At 44.3% G+C, this 24515-nt stretch overlaps 1 protein-coding gene across 1 annotated transcript; it reads right to left on the reverse strand.

Annotated features, from left to right (window-relative positions):
• Positions 1-2158: 2158 nt before the first annotated feature.
• On the reverse strand, positions 2159-20726 carry HMGCR (3-hydroxy-3-methylglutaryl-CoA reductase). The gene is given in 21 exon segments (XM_061571058.1): positions 2159-3183; positions 3879-4033; positions 4631-4789; positions 5265-5405; positions 6141-6311; positions 6773-6878; positions 7706-7863; positions 9393-9551; positions 9682-9876; positions 10547-10645; positions 10647-10771; positions 11679-11851; positions 12254-12414; positions 13098-13217; positions 13795-13901; positions 14046-14151; positions 14329-14413; positions 14632-14719; positions 14871-14982; positions 15237-15411; positions 20531-20726. Coding segments are annotated over 20 exon segments (2640 nt in total). The 5' UTR covers positions 15402-15411; positions 20531-20726; the 3' UTR covers positions 2159-3128.
• Positions 20727-24515: the final 3789 nt, after the last annotated feature.

Below are 24515 nucleotides of genomic sequence, written 5' to 3' on the forward strand. Positions count from 1 at the left end.
CCTACCTTATTACAGACCAATTCAGACCTTATTGATCACCCCGTGCCCTTATACATCTCAACGTTCATGCTAAAAAGTCCCATCACAAGGGAGAAACACTTTTTTCCCTGTGTTGAAACGGCTGTACGCCGTATAGACATGAAAAATAAATTTGCCTGGACAAGAATACAGGTGATCCGTTACGGGTTGCCACGTATGTATTAGAAACTGCAGAATAAGTAACATCCTAGGAGTACCACAGTAAACATCGTTACCTACTGAAATATTATTGGATAGGTGTTTTGTGCCAATTTAACTCAGCTGGTGGCAGTGGCACAGCAGATGGCACAATGCGGTTTTTTTTTAAACCTCGCGGCCCAATTTCAATTACCGGCTGTGGCTAATACCGATGGCAGTGATGTCTGAATAATTCTTTGCCCCCCCCCCCCACGTCCACCATGAAGGTGAAACAACCGCCACGAACAATGTGGCCTGGTGAGCCCTTTGTCAATTCACCGTTGGACGAATGGTTATTAAACTATTACAATTTACGACTAATTTAAATGCACCAAACCAAATGGAACTTCAAGTGTCGGTGGGATGTTACCTGGTCTCAAGCAGGTGAAATGCAGTCCGTGTTGGGCTAAGCAGCCATGCCAAATGGCCAAAATGTTCATTCGTCGAGCAGCACGTGCCACAAGTCGTTAACCTTGCTGATCTCAAGGAGCATAAACCATCACGTCATCTCCGGTCATCCTCGCAGAAATTTATGCCTAAACCATCAAAGACGGTCACTGCATCGCTCGCTTACAGATGCCCTTCTGTGACCATCCGAAATACTCTCATTTCCGATATTAGGAAGTCACTGGAACTTCACTTAAATCTTGATTGAAAAGTAATTTCTTTAGAACTGCTGTGGTTAGTTTTGTTGTCCTTCCCCTGCAGAAAAAAGTCTACATGCAAACATACAATCGGGGGGCCTTCCCCGCCTGAGTACAGAAAACGCTGCTTAGAACCTACAAGGCAGCAAATTCGCATCGTGAAAAACTCCCGAGTTCCTGTGCAATCATCCCAGCGAAACCACAAACACTCAACGGTGGCTCGGGATTGCGACATCACTCCCTCTGCACGGACCAATCGGCTGCAATGGTCATTTTAGGCGCCAACTTTCATTCATGCAACTTCTGCTGCTGCAGCAACGGCAGCCCCTCTTCTCAAGAAGTGCAAGCAAAGCGACCGTGTGTGTGACGAAGTGGGAAACCATCGTTTGTAGCGGGTGTCCACCTCCGTGGGAAAGGAGCGCACAGCCGGTGAGCTCCGTGCGTCTATGGCAGAGGCAAGCATGGTGCTGTTGCTCAAGTGATACGAGTGTGTAATAAGTATTGTTATATTAGGAATGTTATCAAAGTTGATGTAGTATAATGCAATGTTTTTATGTTATAATAGTCTATCATAACCCAACCTCAAACAACCACTCCAACTACAACCATGAACAACCTCCCAACCACAATCGTACATCACAAAGTGCAACTACACAAGCAATTCCAACCGATCAAACACCAACAACTACAGAAGAGGCACACACCTGCTCAAACACAACTACAACACAGAACTCTACTTCCACGCAGCTTGTGTCGAAGAGTAATGCCGGTCTAATGCTGGCTCGCAGAAATTTACACAATCCCCCCCTCCCCCTTGCGAACTTCCCGTAGGGAATCGGAAATGGGACGATAAATCATGGCCTAACGCAATTTATAAATTGCCCAAGCCTTTTCGGGGATGTTTTGTTGTCGGGGACTAAAACGTTGCATATAGATGGAATGTTTTTGTTGTGTGAGCATTTCTTAATGGCATTGTGCAGTCGTGCATAAAAAAAAACTGCATGGCCACAAGCCTGGGAAAGCATTGGGGATTTTGCTATGGTTGCAGAAAACTCAAAGCTTCGGGGTCAATATCACAGGCGCTTGCAAATGTTCAATCGCTCAAATCTACTGCAGGGTGGCGTGCATCACACCAGTAACTATGGACGCAGAGAGTTTTTGCACAAAAAATGTTGACCATACTTGACAGTTTTTGCATCGACGATATTTAAAGCAGTGTCCCAATAATTAGGAAAGTAAACCCTCGTTTATTAAATGCAGAATACAGTTCCGTAAAAACAAAAACCAGCGTTTAAAGATTGGGTTGTGCCTCTTTTTAATGATGTACCGTTTTACATCCCACTGCAGCACAGCATCCGAAGCAATGCACAAAGCAAATGCACAAGAAAGTCTTTACAACCGAAAGCCACCGTTCTGAAAGTGATGTATGCAAGACCACAGCAAAGTTAATCTGCATACCAAAAGTGCCATAAAACTTCAACTGAACCATTGACGACGTGGAGACAATGCCCAGATCTTCATAAGAGTGAACTCAGAACACCGATTTATGATGTACAGGACTTGCAATGTGGCTACAAAGCAATCTTCAGGTTTACAAAACCATGGGCTTAAAAGCAACAATGTAAACAAAACTGGTTATTTACACAAGCAACTAAAACATGAAGCAAATGTACTGAATATTTACCTGTTGAGGGTCAACAGTACTTTAATTTTTAAAAAAACACTGGATGCTATTTGTATTTCATGTAAGCAAATTCTCCACTGGCTATGAATTTGGTACTCACACTTATCACAGAGCCATGTTCAAGCAGCTGATGGAAACAATCGCAAATTAAATTCATAAAACAAAGTCAGGGGTTTAATTGTAAAATATTTGGACAACATTCCCTTCCAAAGTCGACTTTGTTCATGGAATGATATGATTAAGAACAAACATTTAAACGTCAGGACCGTAACAAAACGTTGGAAAAAATTGGCAAGATAGCTCTCATCTTGAAACCATTACTCTGATACAAGACAAACTGCAACGTCTAACACTCATTTCCTAACATTTTGGGGAACGTGAAACATGACAGGGAGGGGGAGGAAAGGGGTACATGTGAGCGGATCATTGGCCTGCAAACGCAGGATGCCTTCACCGCCTCGCGCCTACCACAGCGTCATAACCAGCTGCAACGTCGTTCCAATAAGCACGTGGCTTTGTTAACACCCGCACTGCGGTTGTGTGTGTGTGTGTGTTGTCTCCATTATGATGACTCCACTGCTCCATCAGGCGGCCTTGTTGGTACAATTCCCAGTCACCTCGTGTAGGTTAATCTTGGAGCTGTGCACAAAACAATCATACGGCGGGTGAGACATTACACATTTGCATGGACGATTACCAAAGAAACCATGGCAAGTAAATGGGGTGGGGGGGGGGGTTTCCAACTGTCCTGGTTTTCCTAGAATTGTCCTTTGAGGTAGCTTGTACATTACAAGTCCCGGTTTTTATTATTTGTTAAGACAATGCATTTACATCTACTTCTCTCTTCCAGTATTGGGATACTATTGTTTTTTTACCCTATGATATGTCCCAAATATATATTCTACATTTGTTAGAGAAGTATAAATCAAAGTTGAATTGGATCCACAAGTAATTTTAGTTGTGCGAGATATTAAAGTGTGGATCCATCAGTAATTTTAGCCGTGGGAGCTATTAAAATGTGGGATTTGCACCAGGGCAAGCACACTTAATGAATCTTCTTCTTCCTTCTTTCGGTAAAGTCACGTAGAATGGAAATAATAAAATAATAAAAATAATTCTACATGACTTTACCGAAAGAACCAAGAAGATGAATCCCTGCAGTCACGAAAGCTTTAAATCCAAATTTAATTAATCTTGTTACTGACATAGGAGCAGTCTGTATTATTAGTAAATGATTGTTCGGCAACACCCGAGCTATTTAGCCGCAACAATGCTTTCTTTGAAGAAGTCATTCTCCCAGCAAAGGGGTGTGGCCAACCAGGTGTGACACATACCGATTGTGGATCATGTGGGACTTGACAAGGTGTCCGGCTGCCAGTGCCGACATGAGGGACAGCTCTCCAGCCAGCACGGTGCCACAAACCACGCGTGCCAGTGTGCAGGCGTTGGAGCCTGGATCATCTTTGCTGGCGCCCAGGATGCCCAGCATCTTCGTGTGCACACAGACACGCAGCGTCAAAAACTAAACCACGGCTCAAAATCAATTTGCTCTTCATGAAAGTTCCAAGTGGTGTCCCACTTGATTGTGGGGTGTGCATCTCCTTTTCACAACCCTGATCCAGTTGAACAAATTCCACATTCATATGGCAGGGGCAGTATATCAAAAGTTAACTTGCAACAAGATGTAATAAATTGTATTGGCCCTGTAGGTATTATTGGCCGAGTTGACCCCAGACTGGGATTTGAACACCTGTGCATTGAAAATCAATGGGTGTACAACTCCAGTTTTTAATGATTGTCTTATAGTTTTCATTCCAAATGAGCTTTCAATTACTTAAAAAACCCTGAATTTGTTCCCTTAATTCTCACCTTTTTCGTTGGTTTCACCTGTTAGCCAGTTGCAGATTTCATGTTATTGGGCACGCCTTACTCTAACTACAGGGCTGGACTGTAATTGTGTAAATGTTGAAAATATTTCAGTATAATTTTTTAAAATGTAATTACAGCACAATAACTGACAAGGGCTAAACCACGTGCGCAGAGCTGTTATTGGTGGTACCCACAATCTTGGTGCCATGCTGCTCACCTTGAGGCAGGCCTGCTGTGGGGCCAAGTTGGTGCCACCTCCGACAGTGCCAATCTCGATGGATGGCATGGTGCAGCTGATATGCAGGTCATCCCCGTACGGGCCGGTTGCCTCCATCAGGGTCATGCAGTTGGAGCTGCCAACATTCTGTGCAGGGTCCTGCACAGCAACACCACCAACGTTAGCGCCATCAAATTTCGATTTAAAGCTTTCGTGACTGCAGGAATTCATCTTCTTGGTTCTTTCGGTAAAGTCACGTAGAAGGGAAGTAATAAAATAATAAAAATAAAACAATACCCAAAGCTTGACAAATTTTTTTTGCTCCAGATAATTTACTTACATTTCCTTTATAATGTCTTGTGTTTAGACAATATACTGCAACACGAAATGTGGTGTAATAATATTTGCTTTAGGCATACATTTTTGGTATATTCTACAAAACATTTTTTTTTAAATACCTTCTTCCCTCAAATGTACAAGTAACACATGCAGGCATTTCCACAATTGTTTGAAGTGTTGTCAAATTAGGTTGCCTACTTTGTGTAAATGCCCTTGGAAACGTATTAACTCGAAATGTCTAAAGACTGGCTCCGTTGCGGCTCTTGAGGGGCCAGTGTTGCAGGTGACCTCTGACCTGTCCGCAGGCAATGAAGATGGCTGTGACGATGTTGGCAGCGTGAGCGTTGTAGCCTCCAATGGTGCCCGCCATGGCTGAACCGATGAGATTCTTGCTGATGTTCACCTCCACCAGGGCTTCTGTTGTTGTCTTTAGCACCTAGAGAAATCGACATTTATAATTGGTTATATTAGCCTGCTTACAAACATAGAAGAAGCATTCCTAACCGTTTTTACAAATAAAAAGCCAATTTTTGAAACCTGCGTACGTGGTAAAAACTACAAGCAATACCACGTAAACACTACGGGACAGATTCCCATACTCGCTAAACGTTCAAGCACATCTCCTTGGTGAATTGCTGCATTATTTGTAATGAAACCTTTTGCACCTTTTTACCTCAAGTCTGACACAGAAATGTACACGTATCAACATGTCAAACGGGCGCATGGATGCCCACGAGAAATGTACACAACCCATCCACGATCCCACTCAAATGAAGTAAAATGTAGATTCTCCATGCTACTGGCATCTTTTCTCTCCTTTAGGGGGTCAAACAGGGACACCCTTTTTGAAATGTTGCATTGTTTTTGGGGAGTCGAAACTGTTGAGGAATCCATCTAATTAGACCGACTGTTTTCCGCTCTACATTCTGTGTTCAGCCACCATTCTTGCAGGTCAAAGCACTTCTTTTCCTTGCATTGCTCAACTTTGAAATTCCCTTCCCACCATCTCTTTTCTCACATTCATATACCCACGCTCAATTCAAGAATCAGGATTAACTCTTATCCATTAGACACTGAATAGTGCTGTTTGATGCTGGCTTCTTGGCGTTTTGGATCTTTGAGCCTGCGCTCAGCAGGGTGCGATGTTGATAAAAAAGATTTTAAAACCTACCTCGCGCACCACCTTGGCAGGAATGACTGCCTCACTCACGACCGTCTTGCCCCGGCCCAGGAGCCAGTTGATGGCGGCCGGCTTCTTATCCGTGCAGTAGTTCCCCGATACGGCCAGCACCTGCATGGCTGGAAACTCCTCTTGGACACGGCTCAGTGCTAGCTCTGTGCCCTGGGTCAGCGACAGGTAGAGAGAGGGGGGGGGGACAGGAGGTAAGGGTTTCCTTTAGGTCTCGTTCGCCATGGTTAGTAGAAGTTACGGTGCCCTCACTATAACGTGAGGTGGATAAACTGTGCCCCCTTACAACAGGAATGTGCTGGGAGATCCAGAAAAATTGGAAAAAGATTGAAAACTGCACTCATGAAACTCGAAATCTAAACAACTTTTGAGCTTCAGGAGTGTAACCCAGAATTGCCTTGTGATTTTACTGGTATCATTGGTCTTTTTTAACCTTCCCACCATTATAGTTTTTTTTTGATGAAAAAATATATTTAAATAAAATCATAAGCAATAAATGGCCCATTTAGCCAGTATTGAGGGACGCACCGATGTCCATTCATGGACACATTCTCTAGCTACCATCGCGCCAAATGTCCTTTTAAAAAGTTTGTGTCGTATTGACGAAGAGCTACCTTGGATATCATGTTCATGCCCATTGCGTCGCCTGTGCGAGCTTGGAACCGGATGTAGAGATTGCGTCCGGCCAGCCCCACGTGCAGACGCTGCAGGCGAGCGAACCTGCACCACCCCACAAACGAAACACAGAATTAATGTTTGAAACAACACATGTTCAATGGCTACACATAGCAAGCATGCCCTATATTTAGCTGACAATTTATGCAGCAGTCTATGCCACCTGCTTTTACGTGGGCAGCAGCGGGAACAGCAGAAAAATCCACTTGCTCTGTACATCCGTGCTCTGCCTTCACCAACTTGCACTGACTTAGCGTGGTGATGTACGGTCAAATAACCACCGCAACCCATGTGATGTGGCTGTCATTCAGCAGTGGATTGACAAACGGACTGGACACGTACATTTAAAATGAGTAAGCCGAGCTTTGACACAAGAACAAATAGTTCACACGTTCATGAATAGTGCAATGGTGTGAAGCTACAGAATTATACAGGCTTCATAACATTTGGCCTTCAATAATGTCCAGAGATATTGCTACAACATTCTATTCGGTGGTGATATTTTCCCGCGCTTAAAACAGCATTGTGTCTCGACCTCCCTGCTTAAAGAAGTCACTATTAAAAACAATATCCTGATAATTGTTTTTTTACCCTTCTATCTGGCAACAAAAATGACACCTTTTTACAAGGAGTCATGTTTGCACAGACCACAATACCTGCAGTCATAATGCAAACAAAAAACATAACTCTGATAATGTGCACTGTCCTTGAAGTTGATTTGTCCACACCCGAGACAGCTTTCCTGAGAGCCGAGTCTCACATGGGTTGGACCAGATGATGCCAAAAGGCGCAATATCCTGCTTTGCCATCTTTCAAGACTCAACAAAACAGGTCAATGTGGCTCAACCGTTTTGTCATGGAAAGGGAGTTACCTGCTGGTGCTATCGAACTTCTCTTTGACGATGCTGAAGCCCTCCGGGCTCTCCAGCCAGCCCTTCACCTTGGCTGCCTCGATGGCGGAAGGGAGTCGGGCCACAGGGCCTCTCGTCATGCCATCCCCAAGGACGGCGCTGTGAGCACCGCCACCCAGCTGTGAAGAGACGGATCGTGCAGATGAGTTAACGATATTACCATACGACCTTAACTACTGGTTAGGGGAAAAGGAGGAGCCAGGATTTAAGGTCTTGTCTCTTGGAGCTCCCTTCTTCTGTTACAGTAATTTTTGCTGTGACGGTTCCACCTGAAATCGGAGGCTTGTGTTGCCTCCGAAACTTCATGATTTAATTTATGTTTTCCTTTTTTTAACAACCTACGTGACTTTACCGAAAAAAACAGAGTATGGTTCCTTGCAGTCACGAAAGCTTCAAATCTAGATATTATTACCAGCAATAGAAACACTTCCGCAATAAGCATCAGCTGCAATAATTGGACGGAAACCTGAAATAACACCCAACTAGGGTGGACTGAGCCAAGACACATTTAAGGTGTGTTTCTTTATTCTTTATTTATTAAATAGCATGTGCACAAGTGGCCAAATGGCCAGTGTGCGGAGCTGGCACTACTGACATTCTGGGTTGAATTCTGGGCAGATGCCACCTGTGATTATGATTATCATAATGGTTTAATAATTATTAAACCATATCATCGAGTATAGTGAGTTGATGGTCACAAATTACTATGCAAAAAAACACCACTTTGAATTTGTATCAGCACTTAATTTGGCTACATTTTATTTTTAAATATATTGGTTAGATTGTCTTGTAAAGATATTATTATGAATATTACTCTGTTGCAGACTGAACTCTCTTTTTAAATCCTTTATATTAAGTTCGCTTGCTTGCTTGCTTGCCTGCTTACGACCGTGAAAATCTTTCGGTCGTTTTTTATTTAAATCCTTTATATTAAGTTCGCTTGCTTGCTTGCTTACGACCGTGCAAATCTTTCGGTCGTTTTTTAACCCACTTCCCGTGATCAAATCGAGCTGACATTTTCCACAGAGACTCGTTGTGCGTGACAATTAATTCTCGTGAAAAAAAGTGCAAAATTTTACACTTTTTAGGGAATTTTTTTTTATAATTAATTACCAATTGCTTAATGCTGCCAGGCAATCATCTGACCCATAGGTGGCAGCTATCTCAAGCCAGAGGACGAGAGGACTCTAGCCACCACGCATATAAAGGATTTATAGTGAAAAACTTTGTTTTTACGGGTTAATTTTTTCAGAGTGCAGCCCCTTACTGTGAGAAAGTGCTGCCACCTACTGTGGACCAGTGGACATGGGAAAATATATTGGCAGCAATTTTGTCATTTCCTACCACAGACTATCCTATAACAGGATGATGTACTACTCTATGCGTTTCAAAAGCATCCTTAGTCTCATGACACGGCACGAGTGGGAAAAAATAAATATTAAAAAAATGAACGTTGCAATGTATAAATGTATCATATATGGGTACACGTTATGTCGTCGCTAAAATATTCACAGAATTATTTCAGACAATCACAAAGCAACCACAAATGAGCCAAGTCACTAGCTGACAGGTTATCGTGGATATTACATCATACGACTTTCATAACGGTCATTTAAAAGCATTTCAACTCCCCTCCGAGCCGACTTACCGCGATGGCGCGGCAGCCACGGTTGGTGCTGGCCACCAAACAGCCTTCCGTGGTCGCCATGGGAACCTGGAAGTCCTTCCCGTCCAGTCGGAGGGGCCCAGCCACGCCGACGGGCACCGGCATGAAGCCGATGACGTTCTCGCAGCAAGTCCCCATCACCTGCAGCCGTAATGGCACGCCAATCAGCCACGGCGCGACACGCATCCCTGGCACCAGGCCCAAGCCGCACCTTTACAATAAACCCGTCCAATAATTGAGCACGGCAGTCGGCCACAGCGGCGCAGCTCACCAGCGAGTAGTCGTAGTTCTGGTAGGGTAGCGTGGCGAGGGCGTCGGACTCTGGCAGCTTCTGCGCCAGCATCTGTCGGCGGATGTGGACGCCGCGCTCCGGGGTTTCCATGAGGTTCTCCAGCTTGTATGCTGGGATGTAACGGGCCTGCACCAGCTGCACTATTTCTGCATCGGAGAGGGAGCGGGCTCCCTTCTGCCACGGCAGCAGAAGAAAACACAAACTATAATTATTCACTGATTCCGCGTGCACAAGGGTGTTCGTGCCACTATCTCTACTTCCTCATTTGCCGTGTAACTTTCCCCACCCCCACAATTCTTCTTTAGTATGGCTGATGTAGATGCAGAGCAACAACTGCAATACCACATTCAGGCAGCCAAGCTAGAAAACTATGCTAGGAGCAGCAGAGTGTATTGCTGTAATGTCTCCTTTGTATTTTTACAATTCTATGAAATATGATTCAGGGGCAATTTGAATAAATAATTTATTCCTTTTTGACCTATGTGTGCCATCTCATTTAATCCATTATACTAAAGGATTTTTTTTATATAATTTGTAAAAAAAATCATTTAAAATAAGTGATTCTCACAAGCATGATTTGATGGATTAATTATTCACGTAAAATAGATTTTAATCATGCTTGGTTGGGAATTATAAAATTAAAGTTTAAACAAAGTGATGTAAAATTAATTTAAATAAACATTAACCATGGCAAATCCAAGTCTAGTTCATATGGACAATGGACAAAATATTATTATTATGCAGATACACAAAGGAAAGGCAAAGCCAAGACATTTGTTTACGAGAGCAGGACAAAAGTGGTCGCTTCACTTGTGTGTGCTCGGGGGGGAGGGGGGGGCTGCACCTCTGAGTTGAGGATGCTCTTGCACTCTTCGATGGGCCGTGGCTCAGCAGGAATATCCTCCTCTGAATCTTCATCCAGCAGCTCCTCGGTCAGCTCTTCTAGGAGACCAATCTGTGTCCCCCAGTGTGAAGGAAGGCCTTGATATCCGGCGGGGGATCACGGTAGGGACGACCGCTGCTTCGACTTCGGGTTGGTTCTTTGGTTTAATAACTTCAAACATGTCTTCTAAAAAAAACAGAATGTTCAAACAAGAGTTAGCAACCATATCTAGTGGGACAAATGCTCACAAGAAAAAATATAAATCTGGTGCAAGTGTTTCAGCTCACCGTATATTTAAGTAAATCAAGTTGATTCTGAATGCTCTAAACTTAAGTAAAGCAAAAGTTTGTGTTTTAGAAATAAATTATTTATCAAACAAGTCTAACTTATGCAGTGTACTTTGAAGATACAAACATTACACACAGCATTACAAGATGTGGCTAAAACCGCAATTAGAACTGTAGGGAGTCACCTCAACTCTGGCCATAATTAACCCAATGAGTCTGCACAGGTTTTCTACAGTGATGTGAAAAGCAAGGAATATTCCGTTAGCATAAATGTAATATCTGACACAGTACTTTTTCAACAGAAGATGACAGCAAATAAAATGACATGAAATATTAAGTTTACTCGAGCTGCTATGGGCAGTAGAGGGCAGTGTGCAATAAATCCATTGCTAAACTGCATCTCCATATTTTCACATCTATGCTCCACCACATCTTCACCAACCCAGCAGGCATGGTTAAGTTAGAGTCAAATAAACCCACGACCCTGCACAACACGTTGAATTCCTTATCGAGCAGAGGCTAGACCAAGGTTCGGCAACCAAAATAACAAGGGCATTTTTTTTCGAATTTGATTTAAACAAAAAACTCAATATTTCAAGAGTCTCAATGCAGGTGAACACCAGACGGTGGCCCTTGATAAATAACGTTACGAAGCAGTCTTTAAAGACCTTTGGCCTAGACCAAAGGGCTTCACATGCACATTTTACAATACACTACACCCATTTCAGGAAACTTGTTTCGCGTTATTATGCAGGAGAGAAAAAGGCGAGTTTAAGCGTGGGGTTCATCGCAGAGCCACTCGTTACCCCTGGCCTTGATGGAGACGGCATCTGTCGTGGGCTCCAGCGAGCGTGGGCGGGTAGCGTGGCCGTTCTCCGAGGCAGCCTTCTCGTCTATCTTCTCAAAGAAGATATACTTGAAGGACAGGACGAGTGCCAGGCCAAGTGTGACCACCTGCTCAATGTCCATGCTCACCAGTCTACAAAACAAAATACGTACATAAATGTCAGATGTCAAATATCACATACTATTATTACCGCTACATAGATTGTCGTAGTTGTGCTGTACAGTTCTCCGATATGTGTTTGGGTCGTATCAGATGTTGTTCAGCATATCTGCTGTTTCGCCCCGCATAACGGGAGCTGCTTCAAAAGGTTAAATGCAACACGCTGTACAACCAAAAAACAACGGACAGCGATACATACTATGTGTGCATTATTTTACTCGTACATTAAAAAGACGAAACTGACCAGCAGCAATTGTCACTTTTGTAACCTTAACCATTTATAAAGAAAATAATTTCGTATTTATCACAGCAGACGAGCAGGTAACATTGTTAACACTTATATATAGTGTGTGTTTGGGTGCAAGATTCACTGACCGTCCAAAGTAAAACTGCCAAAGAGACACGCTGGGCTCGATGCGTTTAGGCAAGTTGTCGTTAAAGTCGTCGAGGGTTCCGGGAGAGTTGGAGAGGCTGCTCTCCCCCACGGGCTCAGCCAGCCAGCGGCTGTGGGCATGCACCAGCACTAGCCCCAGTGACTGTGGCACACAGGAACCACACACACGCACGTGTCAATCTGTGAAAGCATTTAGGGTGTGAGGATTGCCAGGATAACAGCCGCTTGTTGTTTTCCAATTTTCCAATTAGCACTTATTCATAAATCCTAAAATAACCATTAAGCCACACCTCATTACTGAAGCCAGCCATCATGAATATGTATGATTAAGTTTCCAACTGACTTCTGCTTGTCAGGTATGGGTGAAAACCAGTTTTAGTAGTTTTCTACAGATTTTTTTTGGAGACAATATATCTAACATATGTATTTTTAATAACCGCTTTAAATTACAACTTGAGAAATTCAAGGGTAACAATTATAATAACAATTACAAATTAGTACTGCACCTGAATGTTGTAATTTTAAGTTCATAAATTTTACTTCCAACAGTTTAACATTCAGGTACAGTTTCATCGCTAACATACGTACAAATATAACAAAAATTAGTGATAGGTAAACATATATATACACATATAACCTATACCCGTAACCTTAGACATGTTTAAATACTATATAAAGTACAGGATTGGATCCGTGGCTCAGTGGTTAGCACATTCCGCTAAGAATCCCGAGTATGACGACTGGCCATGGCAAACATCACTGGGCAAGTGATAGGTGTACTATTGTTATTAAAGTAAAGTACAAGCACACATGGGTGACACGGACCATGATGATCTTGACGCGCTGGGCCACGGGGTTGGGCTTGTTGTCCTCTTCCTCCTGTAGGACTTGAGCCAGCTGACTGAGCTGCCAGATGGGCCTTCCCTCTCGCCTCTCACGAGATACCTGAAAGCCAACATTTACATTCCACAATTGCTCAAAATTATCCCGAAATTAAACAATTGCTGTTGATCTGCCAAGGCGTGCCCAACCGCTGCCGTTAGGGTATAATTCCATAATTTAACATCGCTTAAATGCTAGTGATGCCAATGATGGGACATAACTAATTAATATATATGCAGCCCAATTATCACCCAATGAGGGCAGAAATAAAAACTTATAGCTACCATCAAAAAAAGGAAATCTGAGTAATTTGGATAAATCAATAGATAAAAAAACTATCCAAATCCATCCTACAAGACACAATTTAAGGGACTAGAAAAGTAAGGTGAGCAGGGAAGACAACCAGCTGATTTGTGAGATGGATAACCAGGAAAGGTGGAGGGAGACACGACCAGATCTGACCAGAGCTGCTAAGACGATGTCCCAATGACCTCATCGTTGGATCAGTCATGGGAGATGGATGGATGCTATGATTAAATAAACCGGGGGTCATAGAAATAGCCATTGCTGCTATATATTTTATTTTACCGCACCGTGGTTTGAATTTGTTTTATCCTCTTCACTTGCCAATATTGCTTACCTCAAGCACCAAAGAGACACATGCAGGGAAGAAGGTCATGAACACCAAGTAGTTGGCCAGGATGGAGAAGCAACCAAATGAGCACATGATCTCCAACTGCCGGACACCTGCTCGAACAAGACAGACACACGCGCACACAAAGGTTTGCACGTGTAACCTGGCTAATGGGGGGGAGGGGGCTGTCTGCCAAAAAATAAAAATCCCACAATAACAATACATTAACTAGCAGCACGTGGTGACAGAAGACACACCTGACATGGTTCCCACTCCGATGACAAGACTCTCCACAAGGGCATCCAAAGTGATGGTCGGTCCGAGAATGGCCATTCCTCGGGCAATGTTATCCCGCACTTCTTCCTGTAGGAAAATGTATAAATAAGAATTCTGCAGGACTATGGCTAAACACATTATACTTTAAAAAATATCCGAGTAGAGAACGTCAGCAGCTGTGTAAAAATGACTGTGTGCTGTGTGTTATATGTTGAGAACTCCATACATTACACTCAAGTGATGAATAGTATAGTACTGACGTACCTGTGTGTTGGCGCTCAGGGCAAATTTGGTTAGAGCGCTTGCTTTGGACAAATCGACAAGCAGTAGGAAGAATGGCAATGCCTCACTGAAAGAATAACACATGCATATTAGTGTCAAACAAAACAATGCAGAGAGTACAACATTTTTCTTCAATAACATGTGGATGATACTCTTAGTTCTTTCGGTAAAGTCACGTAGGTACCGAAAGAACTAAGAGTATGAATCCTTGCAGTCACGAAAGCTTCAAATCTAGAAACATGTGGATGCATGCACAAATGTAAACTTAAGACTTGCAACACTCACTTGAGTCCAGTGAGCTCCTTTCCGAGGAAGTGAATGACAACTGTGCTGAACACAAAGCTTGAGAAGATGGTGAACAATCCTGCAATGCCTGGGAAGTCAAAACATTCAATTCAGAGAGGTATTCAACATTCGGTGAGAATAAATAATCAGCTTGGTCACTACAGTGGCTCTTAAAAAGAATTTGCAACAACTGCGGCATCCACCTTCAAAGTGTATAAAATATGTTTCACAGCACTCACCTAAAAGATATTTGGAACCAAGCTGTCGCAGGTTTTGAAATTGAAAATATATGTAGAGAATGGCAAGGCAGCGTGTTATGGTCAGAATAATAATGTCACTGCTGAGAACCTCCTGTGGGCAACAAAAGCACAAGTGAAATCTATTCGTACACGCAGGAACACAAATTATAATCAAAACAATGTAACTTTCAATGCTTTTATTACATTCGTTTCACCAATTTTTTTTTAAATTATCATTACATATATACAACATGCACTCCCATTAACAAATTATATTACACTGCAAACGATATTGTACTTTCATGAAAATATTTGCTTATAAACACATTCCCCGAACATAGAGAATAACCTGATGCACTTAACTACCTCATCTGTTTTGGGGCATTGGTAGTTCCAGCCGCAGACGACGTCGTTGCCGATGAACATGTTCATGGAGGTCATGCAGAGCGTGATGGTGATGGTTCCCACAATCACCTCCCAGGGGTGGGTGGCCACAAAGCGCCCATGGGCGCGGAATAGTCGTGACAGCATCTTTAGCTACCTGCCAAGAGGACAACACACACAAATGTAATGAATGCCAAAAATGTACAGTATGCTGGAAAAAGTGTGTGTAGATTCAAGCAATACTGTTTTACACTATTTCAGCTTTCAAGTGAGCATGTAAATGCGCAACCCAGTTGTCAATTCACTACTATATGAGGCGCTATCTCCACACCATACAGGCAGTGACGGTTTTATGATTATACATTACCATGCTAGTCAAATGAGTTGGTGTGCAAATATTAGTATTGTATACCAGAGTTCCCATATGTTACATGTGTTGTGTCTATAACTAACCACATGGAGACGTCTGTTGGAGGCCACGCATTTATTATAACAATTCTGTTAAATACAACTGTACAACTGTAACACGAAGGGGTACGGCCCCTTCAACCCCATAGCCTAAGGGAGGTACAGCCTTCCTTCTAGCGCGTCCTACACACTCCGGGCTACTCTACACACTGGTCCCTTGCCACGGTGGCCAAGGGAAGACTGGACCGGCCCATCCCAGGCAGGGTACGGCGCTCACCCCTGGTCCGCTACACCGCGGCTCTGACCAGAGCCGTGGGGAGGGTCCCAGGGTATCTGAACTACCTCGGGTCCGCTACAACCCGGCTCTAATGAGAGCCTCGGTTGAGGGGTCCCGAGTGCTGGTCCAGTCTTCAGGTCTTCCGATGACTTCAAGCTTGAGTTGGCGAACACTGCCAGACCCGTTCAGAGGGTCGGCCTTTTATCCCCAGGTCGGGCTTACCCCTCCCCTCATGAACCTCCCTCCAGAACCTTCTGGAAGGTCTTAATCTTAAGAGGTCTTAGGAAGGGGTGGGGGGAGCCCATTGTCCTCAGCCCCCAGCCCCTGGGGGGTCAGGGGTGTCAACCTCCGGTCACGGCCCCCTGTTGGCCTGTGAGCGTGGTGGCAGGTAAGCTGCTTACAGCACCTTGTTATGGCGCAACACATGTTTAATATAACAGCAATGCTTCATTTTGTGCCAAATAAGTGAAATATATAATAAATGCATTCTTGACAACAGCCTCCAAATTATAGTTGGGCTGACCTATCCATGAAGTGTAACCCTAAGATGCAAACCTAGCTCCAAAAAACCCAACACGATGTTTTTGGTGTCCATGCCACAACCTCTTGCATGAATTTACACCTGACATTTAACATCTTAGTACATAAAGGGATCCATAACTCATCTGGTGAGCAAATTATTGCCTGTGCAGGTCTTCCAGATGCAAACAATGGAAATGTAAAGTATTTAAACGTTGAAATTGTTATTAAAGCAGCAAACTAGGGTTAAAGGCTGAAGTCACAGTAAAAACATTTAAAACTCATATCTGTTAAGTAACATATATCTATATAATTTGTACCCATTAGATATGATAATTATTTCGTCTATAGTTACACAATCAGCAACCTGCATGAAGTTTGGCCTTGTTACTCTTTGTTTTTTTCGGTAAAGTCACATAAGTAAAAAAAATGAAAACTAAATTAAATCACGACGTTTCGGGCGCAACACAAGCGTCCGCCATCAGGTGGTAAAGCATGACCGACTGCTGATGCAAAAAAACAAAGAGTATGAATCCTTGCAGTCACGAAAGCTTCAAATCTAGAATGTTGGCCTTGTTACCATCACTGACCTGTTGAACTGTTGTATCTTAACTAATAGATTTTACCCACTCCAACCTTCACCCGACTCATTCCAACCTTGACCTCATTTGAAAATGCTGACATTATTTACATGGCTCAGACAGCATGCGTGCCTTATCCGTTTAACTGTTAGCCAATATTTTTCTTCATGGATGTTGTAAAACAATAAAAATTCCTCGACTGTCAGAAAGTGCCCAATGTCAAAAAGTGCCCAATGTAGTGAGTCAAGTTTTGAAATCGTGCAAATTATTACATCACGCAGACCTTCCTAAAGTTACTGTAAACATAACACACATTCCGTTGAAAACGAAATAAAACCCAGCGTTTAATGTTGTCACTTTGTTGTGACCAGGTTCACCCATTCAAACTCCATGTGGCACCTCAAATACAGACAACTGTTCGACACAATACACATGCACCCACAAAGGCCATTTTTGGTACACGTTGAAGTAAATTCACATACTTGCACACTCGCCAATACAAACAGTTAACAAACGAGTGTGACTCATCGGTTTCCCAACCACGTAACATGTACATCAAGACCCGTCATTGCCAAATAAATGACGCACGTTATGCGACCATATGTTGAGACCGGTCTTCACGATAGGTTTAAAGAGAAATCCCAATACTAGCCACTCAACTCGCCACACTAATTTTAGATTTGAAGCTTTCGTGACTGCAAGGATTCATATTCTTAGGTTTTTTCGGTAAAGTCACGTAGGTAAAACATTAAAATTAATGAAAGTAAAATAAAATAAAAATCACGCCGTTTCGGAGGCAACACAATTCTCAGTCATCAGGTGGGACCGTCACAGCCAGATTTGCTGCATCAAGTGAGGCAATGATTCAAGATGTAATCCCTTAAAAGCAAGTTGAGGGGGGAGGAGAGGGGGGGGGAGCTCATCAGAATGTGGTACTAACCTGAGTAGCCGTCCATTACATTGTCTTATTTAACACAAACTTTATTAAGAAAATCTTGATTTGAAGCTTTCGTGACTGCAGGAATCCATACTCTTTGGTTCTTTCGGTAAAGTCACGTAAGTAGAAAATAATTGTTTTCATTTTATAACAAATAATTGTTTTTATTTGATACCTACGTGACTTATCGAAAGAACCAAAGAGTATTTATGAAGAAATGAAAGTAACCGAAGAAACACGTACGTCTGAAACTCAATAAACCAATGGCAGAAACCCCCAAGGAATATACGATATAACAAAATTATATTCTATTCTTGCGCATTACAATACGTTCAGGAGCTAAATGTTAATGTCGAGGTGATGTCTGCTAGCCACGACGAGAGGGTTTCATGAGAAAGTTGGTGTAAGTTAGCTGCTCTACCCACGATTAAGGGACGCAGACGACAGTGGTTCACTGTATGGTCCATAGAACCGAATTCAAGAATCGTATTAAAAAAACCCGCTAGCACATTCACGAATGTCATCAACATAAGATACACAATTAAATGTAACGTCACCAACGAGCCTATTGCCATTTCTAACCACTATCGAGACGCGTTTAAACAAGCAAACTCTGCGCGAGCTTCGAACTTCTGGGTCTCATCGGCAGCCAGGATTGTTAAACAAAGGCTACGAGATGAGCAGACGTGACCGGCGAGGGTACGGAACACACACACACACGAAGCGGCTCCATGCAACATGACGGACACGCTGGATGCGGACAGCACACAACAGAAGCCTAAGAAACGCCGCGGCCTAAGCCTCCAGGCCTTTGACCTCAGCCCGCCGCTCAACAACAAACATCCGCTTCACCCCCCGGGCCACAGCTCGCACAGGATGGGGGGAAGAACCGAGACTCAAGGGCGGCCCCCGACTGCCAAACCTCTTTCTCTCTCGCCTTACCGACTGTTGACGATGAGCCTGGAATCTTCTAACCCCACCTCGACTACCACTGCGGCAACACCACCATGGAGACGCCCGGGTCGGTGACGTCATTACGCGATGACGTCATCGTACGAAAAAGGGGGGGGAGGGAGGGGACCCCCCTTCAACCCCCCCCTCCAACCCCCCCCCACCCCCCCTCCAACCCCCCCCCCTCCAACCCCCCCCCCTCCAACCCCCCCCCTCCAACCCTCCCCCTCCAACCCCCCCCTCCAACCTCCCCTCCAACCCCCCTCCAACCCCCCCCTCCAACCCCTCCTCCAACCCCCCCTCCAACCCCTCCTCCACCCCCCTCCACCCCCCCCCCCTCCAACCCGTCACGTCATCCGGGGTCGTTCGTCGTTTTTGCCAAGAGCTGAGACGGCGCTCGCCGATTGGTCAACGGTCGCGAGGCGGTGGGGCGGGGTGGTGGGAACACCCCGACTTCGTGACTACGTCACGGGTTGCACGCGCCAGACGAGTGACAGCCGCGTGATGTCGGGAGTGGGAGGGGAGGGGGTTGGTTGGTGGGGGGGGGTGTAGGAGGGGGTGTAGGGGGGTTGGTGGGGGTCGATTAGTGGGGGGGGGGTGTTGGAGGGGGGGGTGTGTAGGAGGGGGTGGGGCTACGGGGGGGGGGGGGATTTCCGTTAAATTTCGTAGAGTCGATTGGCGTGGCCACGGGGAATCTCGCGGGCCCATTGGTTGCGCATGCCGAGTAGAGATTTCGAACGCGAGATCGCATGAGCCCAGGCGCGCTCTCCCATTGGTCGACGGCGCTCACCACATATTACATCCCGCGACGACGCGGAGCCCCGCCCCGCGGCGAGACAATGGGGCTAAGCCAATAGGAGAAAAGCAAATTGTCCAATTGATTCCACTGCCTATAATAATGCATTTGTGTGCATTTATAATACCATGGTGGGTGGGTTTTTTTTGCATGCAAAAGTATAGTATGTCAATTTAATTGCGTATAAAATAAAGATGTTGCATTTGCTGATACGAATGCATGTGACAACATTTGAATTGTCGGATTAATTTAATCTGCTTACCAACAAGATGCACCTAAATGCAATACTGTACATTCCCCCATTCTATGTTGTTGTAATGGCATTTATGGGACCCGTAAATGAATATCTAGTCGCGACAATTGTACGCGGTTTTTATTTTAATATTGTAGCAAAATTAACAACACCTTTCTTACTTTAGATTGATGTTTCGTTGGCAAGCAGCAACAACGCCCACCGTCTTTTAGTTTGCTATAAATAAAATAAATAAAAATTCCATACAAATCGCACGCATCGCCACTTACAATTGTGTCAAATAAAATAGCAATTTCAGCAAGCACGTAAATATAATGACCACCAAAAGGCACGGGTTCGAACAATATTTAAAATCAGCTTTGATCCAGCAGTGGCCTCGAGATGTTGGTGATTATGAGCATTGTATACAGCATACCCATCCATCGTACACAATGTAGGACAATTTCCACACACACAGTACCAATGTATAACTGTTATAACAGATATAAGATGGACCACGGCTTGGTGGATGTCTCCATCCAGCAGTGGATTTGATTATCAACGCCGAAGCTGACCTGGTGAGAGCGGCTTCTCTTCAACTTGAGTCACAGGCGGATCTTGCTTGATGATGGTTCGTGATGAGAGAAGAGTCGTGGGGGTGGTGATGGTGGTGGGGATGATGGTGATGGTGGGGATGATGATAGTGATGGGGATGCGTGCACGCTCGGTGACACTGCTGCTGCTGCCGCTGCTGCTGCCCGGCAGATAGAGGAGATGGAGGAGGAGGATCAGGAGGAGGAGATGGAGGAGGAGGATCAGGAGGAGGGGAGGGAGAGGGGCACGGCCCAGCCCGGGGCGATGGGGGTGGGGAGGAACCCCGGGGCCTGACCTCGTCTCGCTCAGCAGGGGGCTCCCGTGCGGTGACACGGACTCGCTGTCGGTGGCAATGCTGTTACGGATCATTGCAATATTTTTTTTTATTCTCGTTGGTTCTTTCGGTAAAGTCACGTAGGTAGAAAAATGAAATGAAATTGCATAATTTTTTTCTAAAGAATTTTTTTATCAAAAAATTAATTAAATCACAAAATGTAGTTTTTTTTTATTCTTTTTTATTTTTTTATAAAAAAAATATTTTTTTTTATTTTATACCTACTTGACTTTACCGAAAGAACCAAAGAGTAGAGATGAGATCTCTTACGACATGGAGATCAAAGCCGTCTACGTCTTCCGGAAGATTCTATTCTGGGTCGTAGCCATCAGTATTATCTGTGTTTTTAGGACGTCTACATGTAAAAAAAATATATCTGCACTCACGTGTTACCTGAAAAGTTTAAATAAGAGTTATCGTCTTATTTTAGGCATATCGGAAGTTGATTAAAATCGGTGATTAATGTTGAGATGCGGTTCCAGTAATAACGCGTAGACTTTCGCGATGTAATCCATAATATAGTTTTTTTGGGTTAGATCGCGTAAATGTGTGGTTAAACCCGCCACCACCCGACACAGCCAATTGGTAAGTTATGTCACGTAAACAAAGGATTTCTCCACAAATCTGGCTGTCCGTCTGATGATGCTAGTTGTAATTACTGGCGAAACGTCGTACACAGAATGTAAATGTGGATTCTCTCTCCAACACACCGGTGTGCTGTACTGGTAACGAATTAGCACGTTCTGTTTACGTGACAAACCTTACTAATTGGCTGTGTCGGGTGGTGGCGGGTTTAACGACACATTTATATTTACGTGATTTAACCCAAAAAATGCCTATATTATGGTTCAGTGATGTTACTAAGTTTTAGCGTTAACACGCTTTTTCCATCGGGGAACACTTTTCGCACAACACTCACCCTTTATAACGCACAACGCGCGCCGTTATAACGTGGAACGCGTCTCGTTATAACGCGGAACGCGTCTCGTTATAACGCGGAACGCGTCTCGTTATAACGCGGAACGCGCACCGCTATAACGTGGAACGCGTCTCGTTATAACGCGGAACGCGCGCCGCTATAACGCGGAACGCGTCTCGTTATAACGCGGAACGCGCGCCGCTATAACGCGGAACGCGTCTCGTTATAACGCGGAACGCGTCTCGTTATAACGCGGAACGTGCCTCGTTATAACGCGGTTGCCGTGCCTCGACGACGAACTACTTTCTCGAGCTGCGCGACTGAGCGGAGTGATACGAAACGCGGACTGATACAGTCACGCGGCGGCGGCGGTACCCTCCTCAGTTATGAGTACCACCTCCATCTCGCTGTGTCAACGTAGTGCATCCTATCTCGCTAATAGTTTTTTTTTTCCTTAATGCATTTTCGCTTAACGTGGAACTTTTCACGAACGTGGTTACCGCGTTAAACGAGGTACTTGCTGTTGATGTAATTCGTTACCGTGTTTTTTGGGGGGACTTTAGATTCATCTGCGCCCTCGTGTTAGCTGACAAGTTTTATTACAATTAATTACGTACTTTTTTCCATCGTATTCCGAAGTTGATTAAAGTCGCGAGATTGCTAATAATTAAACGTGGTTCCACGAAGTACACAGTTGCGTACACTACCGTGCGCTCGTACAATTCCAACGCAATCAATTTCCATGAATTTGGCCCACCGATCACAATAATATCGATCCGATATTAACAACGACGCCACGATGGATCATGAAGACAGCGACTCCACTGCGAGCCTGGTGGAATGTTCCTTTGACGAGGACAAATGGAACGAGCCCCACCACCGGTACGAATTAACATGATCGATTACAGGACACAGTGATGTCCTCCACGATTACACGCGCGCAGCCGCATTCCTCGAGGAGGCCTTCACTTATATACATTTATACGTTTTCATCGCAATTTATTCTCTTATTGAGTTTGCACGTGTGTTCGGGTCCCATAGCTTTAATCACACGCCCGACTGTGGCCTTGGTCTTCAATTATCCATTGACGAAGGGGGGTTGGTTGGCACACCGTACGTGCATGATGTTAAACGTCTTCTACACCGTACGTGCATGATGTTCAGCTTCTTTCACACCGTACGTGCATGATGTTCAGCTTCTTTCACACCGTACGTGCATGATGTTCAGCTTCTTTCACACCGTACGTGCAGTATGTTGAGCTTCTTTCACACCGTACGTGCAGTATGTTGAGCTTCTTTCACACCGTACGTGCAGTATGTTGAGCTTCTTTCACACCGTACGTGCATGATGTTCAGCTTCTTTCACACCGTACGTACATGATGTTAAACTTCTTCTACACCGTACGTGCATGATGTTCAGCTTCTACACCGTACGTGCATTATGTTGAGCTTTTCTTTCACACCGTACGTACAGCATGTTCAGCTTTCACACCGTACGTGCAGTATGTTCAGCTTCTTCTACACCGTACGTGCATGATGTTCAACATCTTTCACACCGTACGTAGCCAACCGCGCTAATTTGGACGTCCCGTTGATGTTCTAATGTCACAAAAGCCCCACGTTTGTTGAACTGTGCTGTGTTGCTGTCGATCAGGCGAGTGCAGGATGATAGCACCACCGGAGATGAGATGATGGGAGAAGTGGCTGGAATAATGACACATGGAGATGCAGGTGAGGGTTTGCCTTCAGTGGTGAAAATGAAGTTGTAGGGTGTGGGGACGGGAAGGTAATGTCATCTGCTTCATGGATTTATATTTCCTATGTAAAAAATTTTAACAAATCACGACGTTTCGGAGGCAACACAAGCTTCCGTCTTCAAGTGGAACCTTCACAGCAAAATTACTGTATCAATTTCTTTTTTTGACCTACGTGACTTTACGGAAAAAAACTTCAAATCTAGAATTTATATTTTCTGTTAATTTGTCACGTCATGAGCTGTGATTTCTATTCCAGCAGCTGCCATTGCACCAACGTGTATCGAAGAATGGCTTCGGAAGATGTCACAGAACATTGGTATTCTATCCACACAAGGGGCACGCCATGTCTATACCCTGCAAAGTGTTTTTTTTTATTACACGTCAAACTGCATTTTTTCTATCAAAGCCGGAGTATGCCAACTTAGTGACAACCAGATTTCATATTTCTTTTATTTTTGCGACTGGTAGGGCGGTGGCGAAGTGGTTAACGCACTGAACTCTGAACCCGGCGACCTGAGTTTAATGCCTGGCCAAGGCGCCGCCCCACTATAGCAGCTGTAAATCAGAAATTATTTTTCTAATAAAAAAATACTTGTATATCAATCGTTTAGTTGTGTTTAAACATGTCTATTGGTTCTTTCAACGTGAATTGCCTAATGAAGATAACATTTTAAGTTGTTCGTATTAGACACCGCTGCAAAAAACACAGTCTGATTTGTGCCTCGGGGAGGTCTCGGGGCGCCTGTGAAGGCGTCCGAGTGAGAGATTTCTCTTCATTCTTTGAAATGAGCTTCGCCTCGTAGCCACGCCGTTTGAGACCCATTTAGGACGGTAAAAAGGCGCCCATGGCTGTAATTACGATGTCACAACGCGAGGTGGCACTGCAAATATAGCAGGTCATGGCCTACACTTAGGTGGGTGTACGACAGTATGATGCTGTTATTGTACAGTATGCG

The sequence above is a fragment of the Lethenteron reissneri genome, chromosome 46, assembly GCF_015708825.2.
Source record: "Lethenteron reissneri isolate LAM-NWPU_2019-01 chromosome 46, ASM1570882v1, whole genome shotgun sequence".
Lineage (NCBI taxonomy): Eukaryota > Metazoa > Chordata > Hyperoartia > Petromyzontiformes > Petromyzontidae > Lethenteron > Lethenteron reissneri.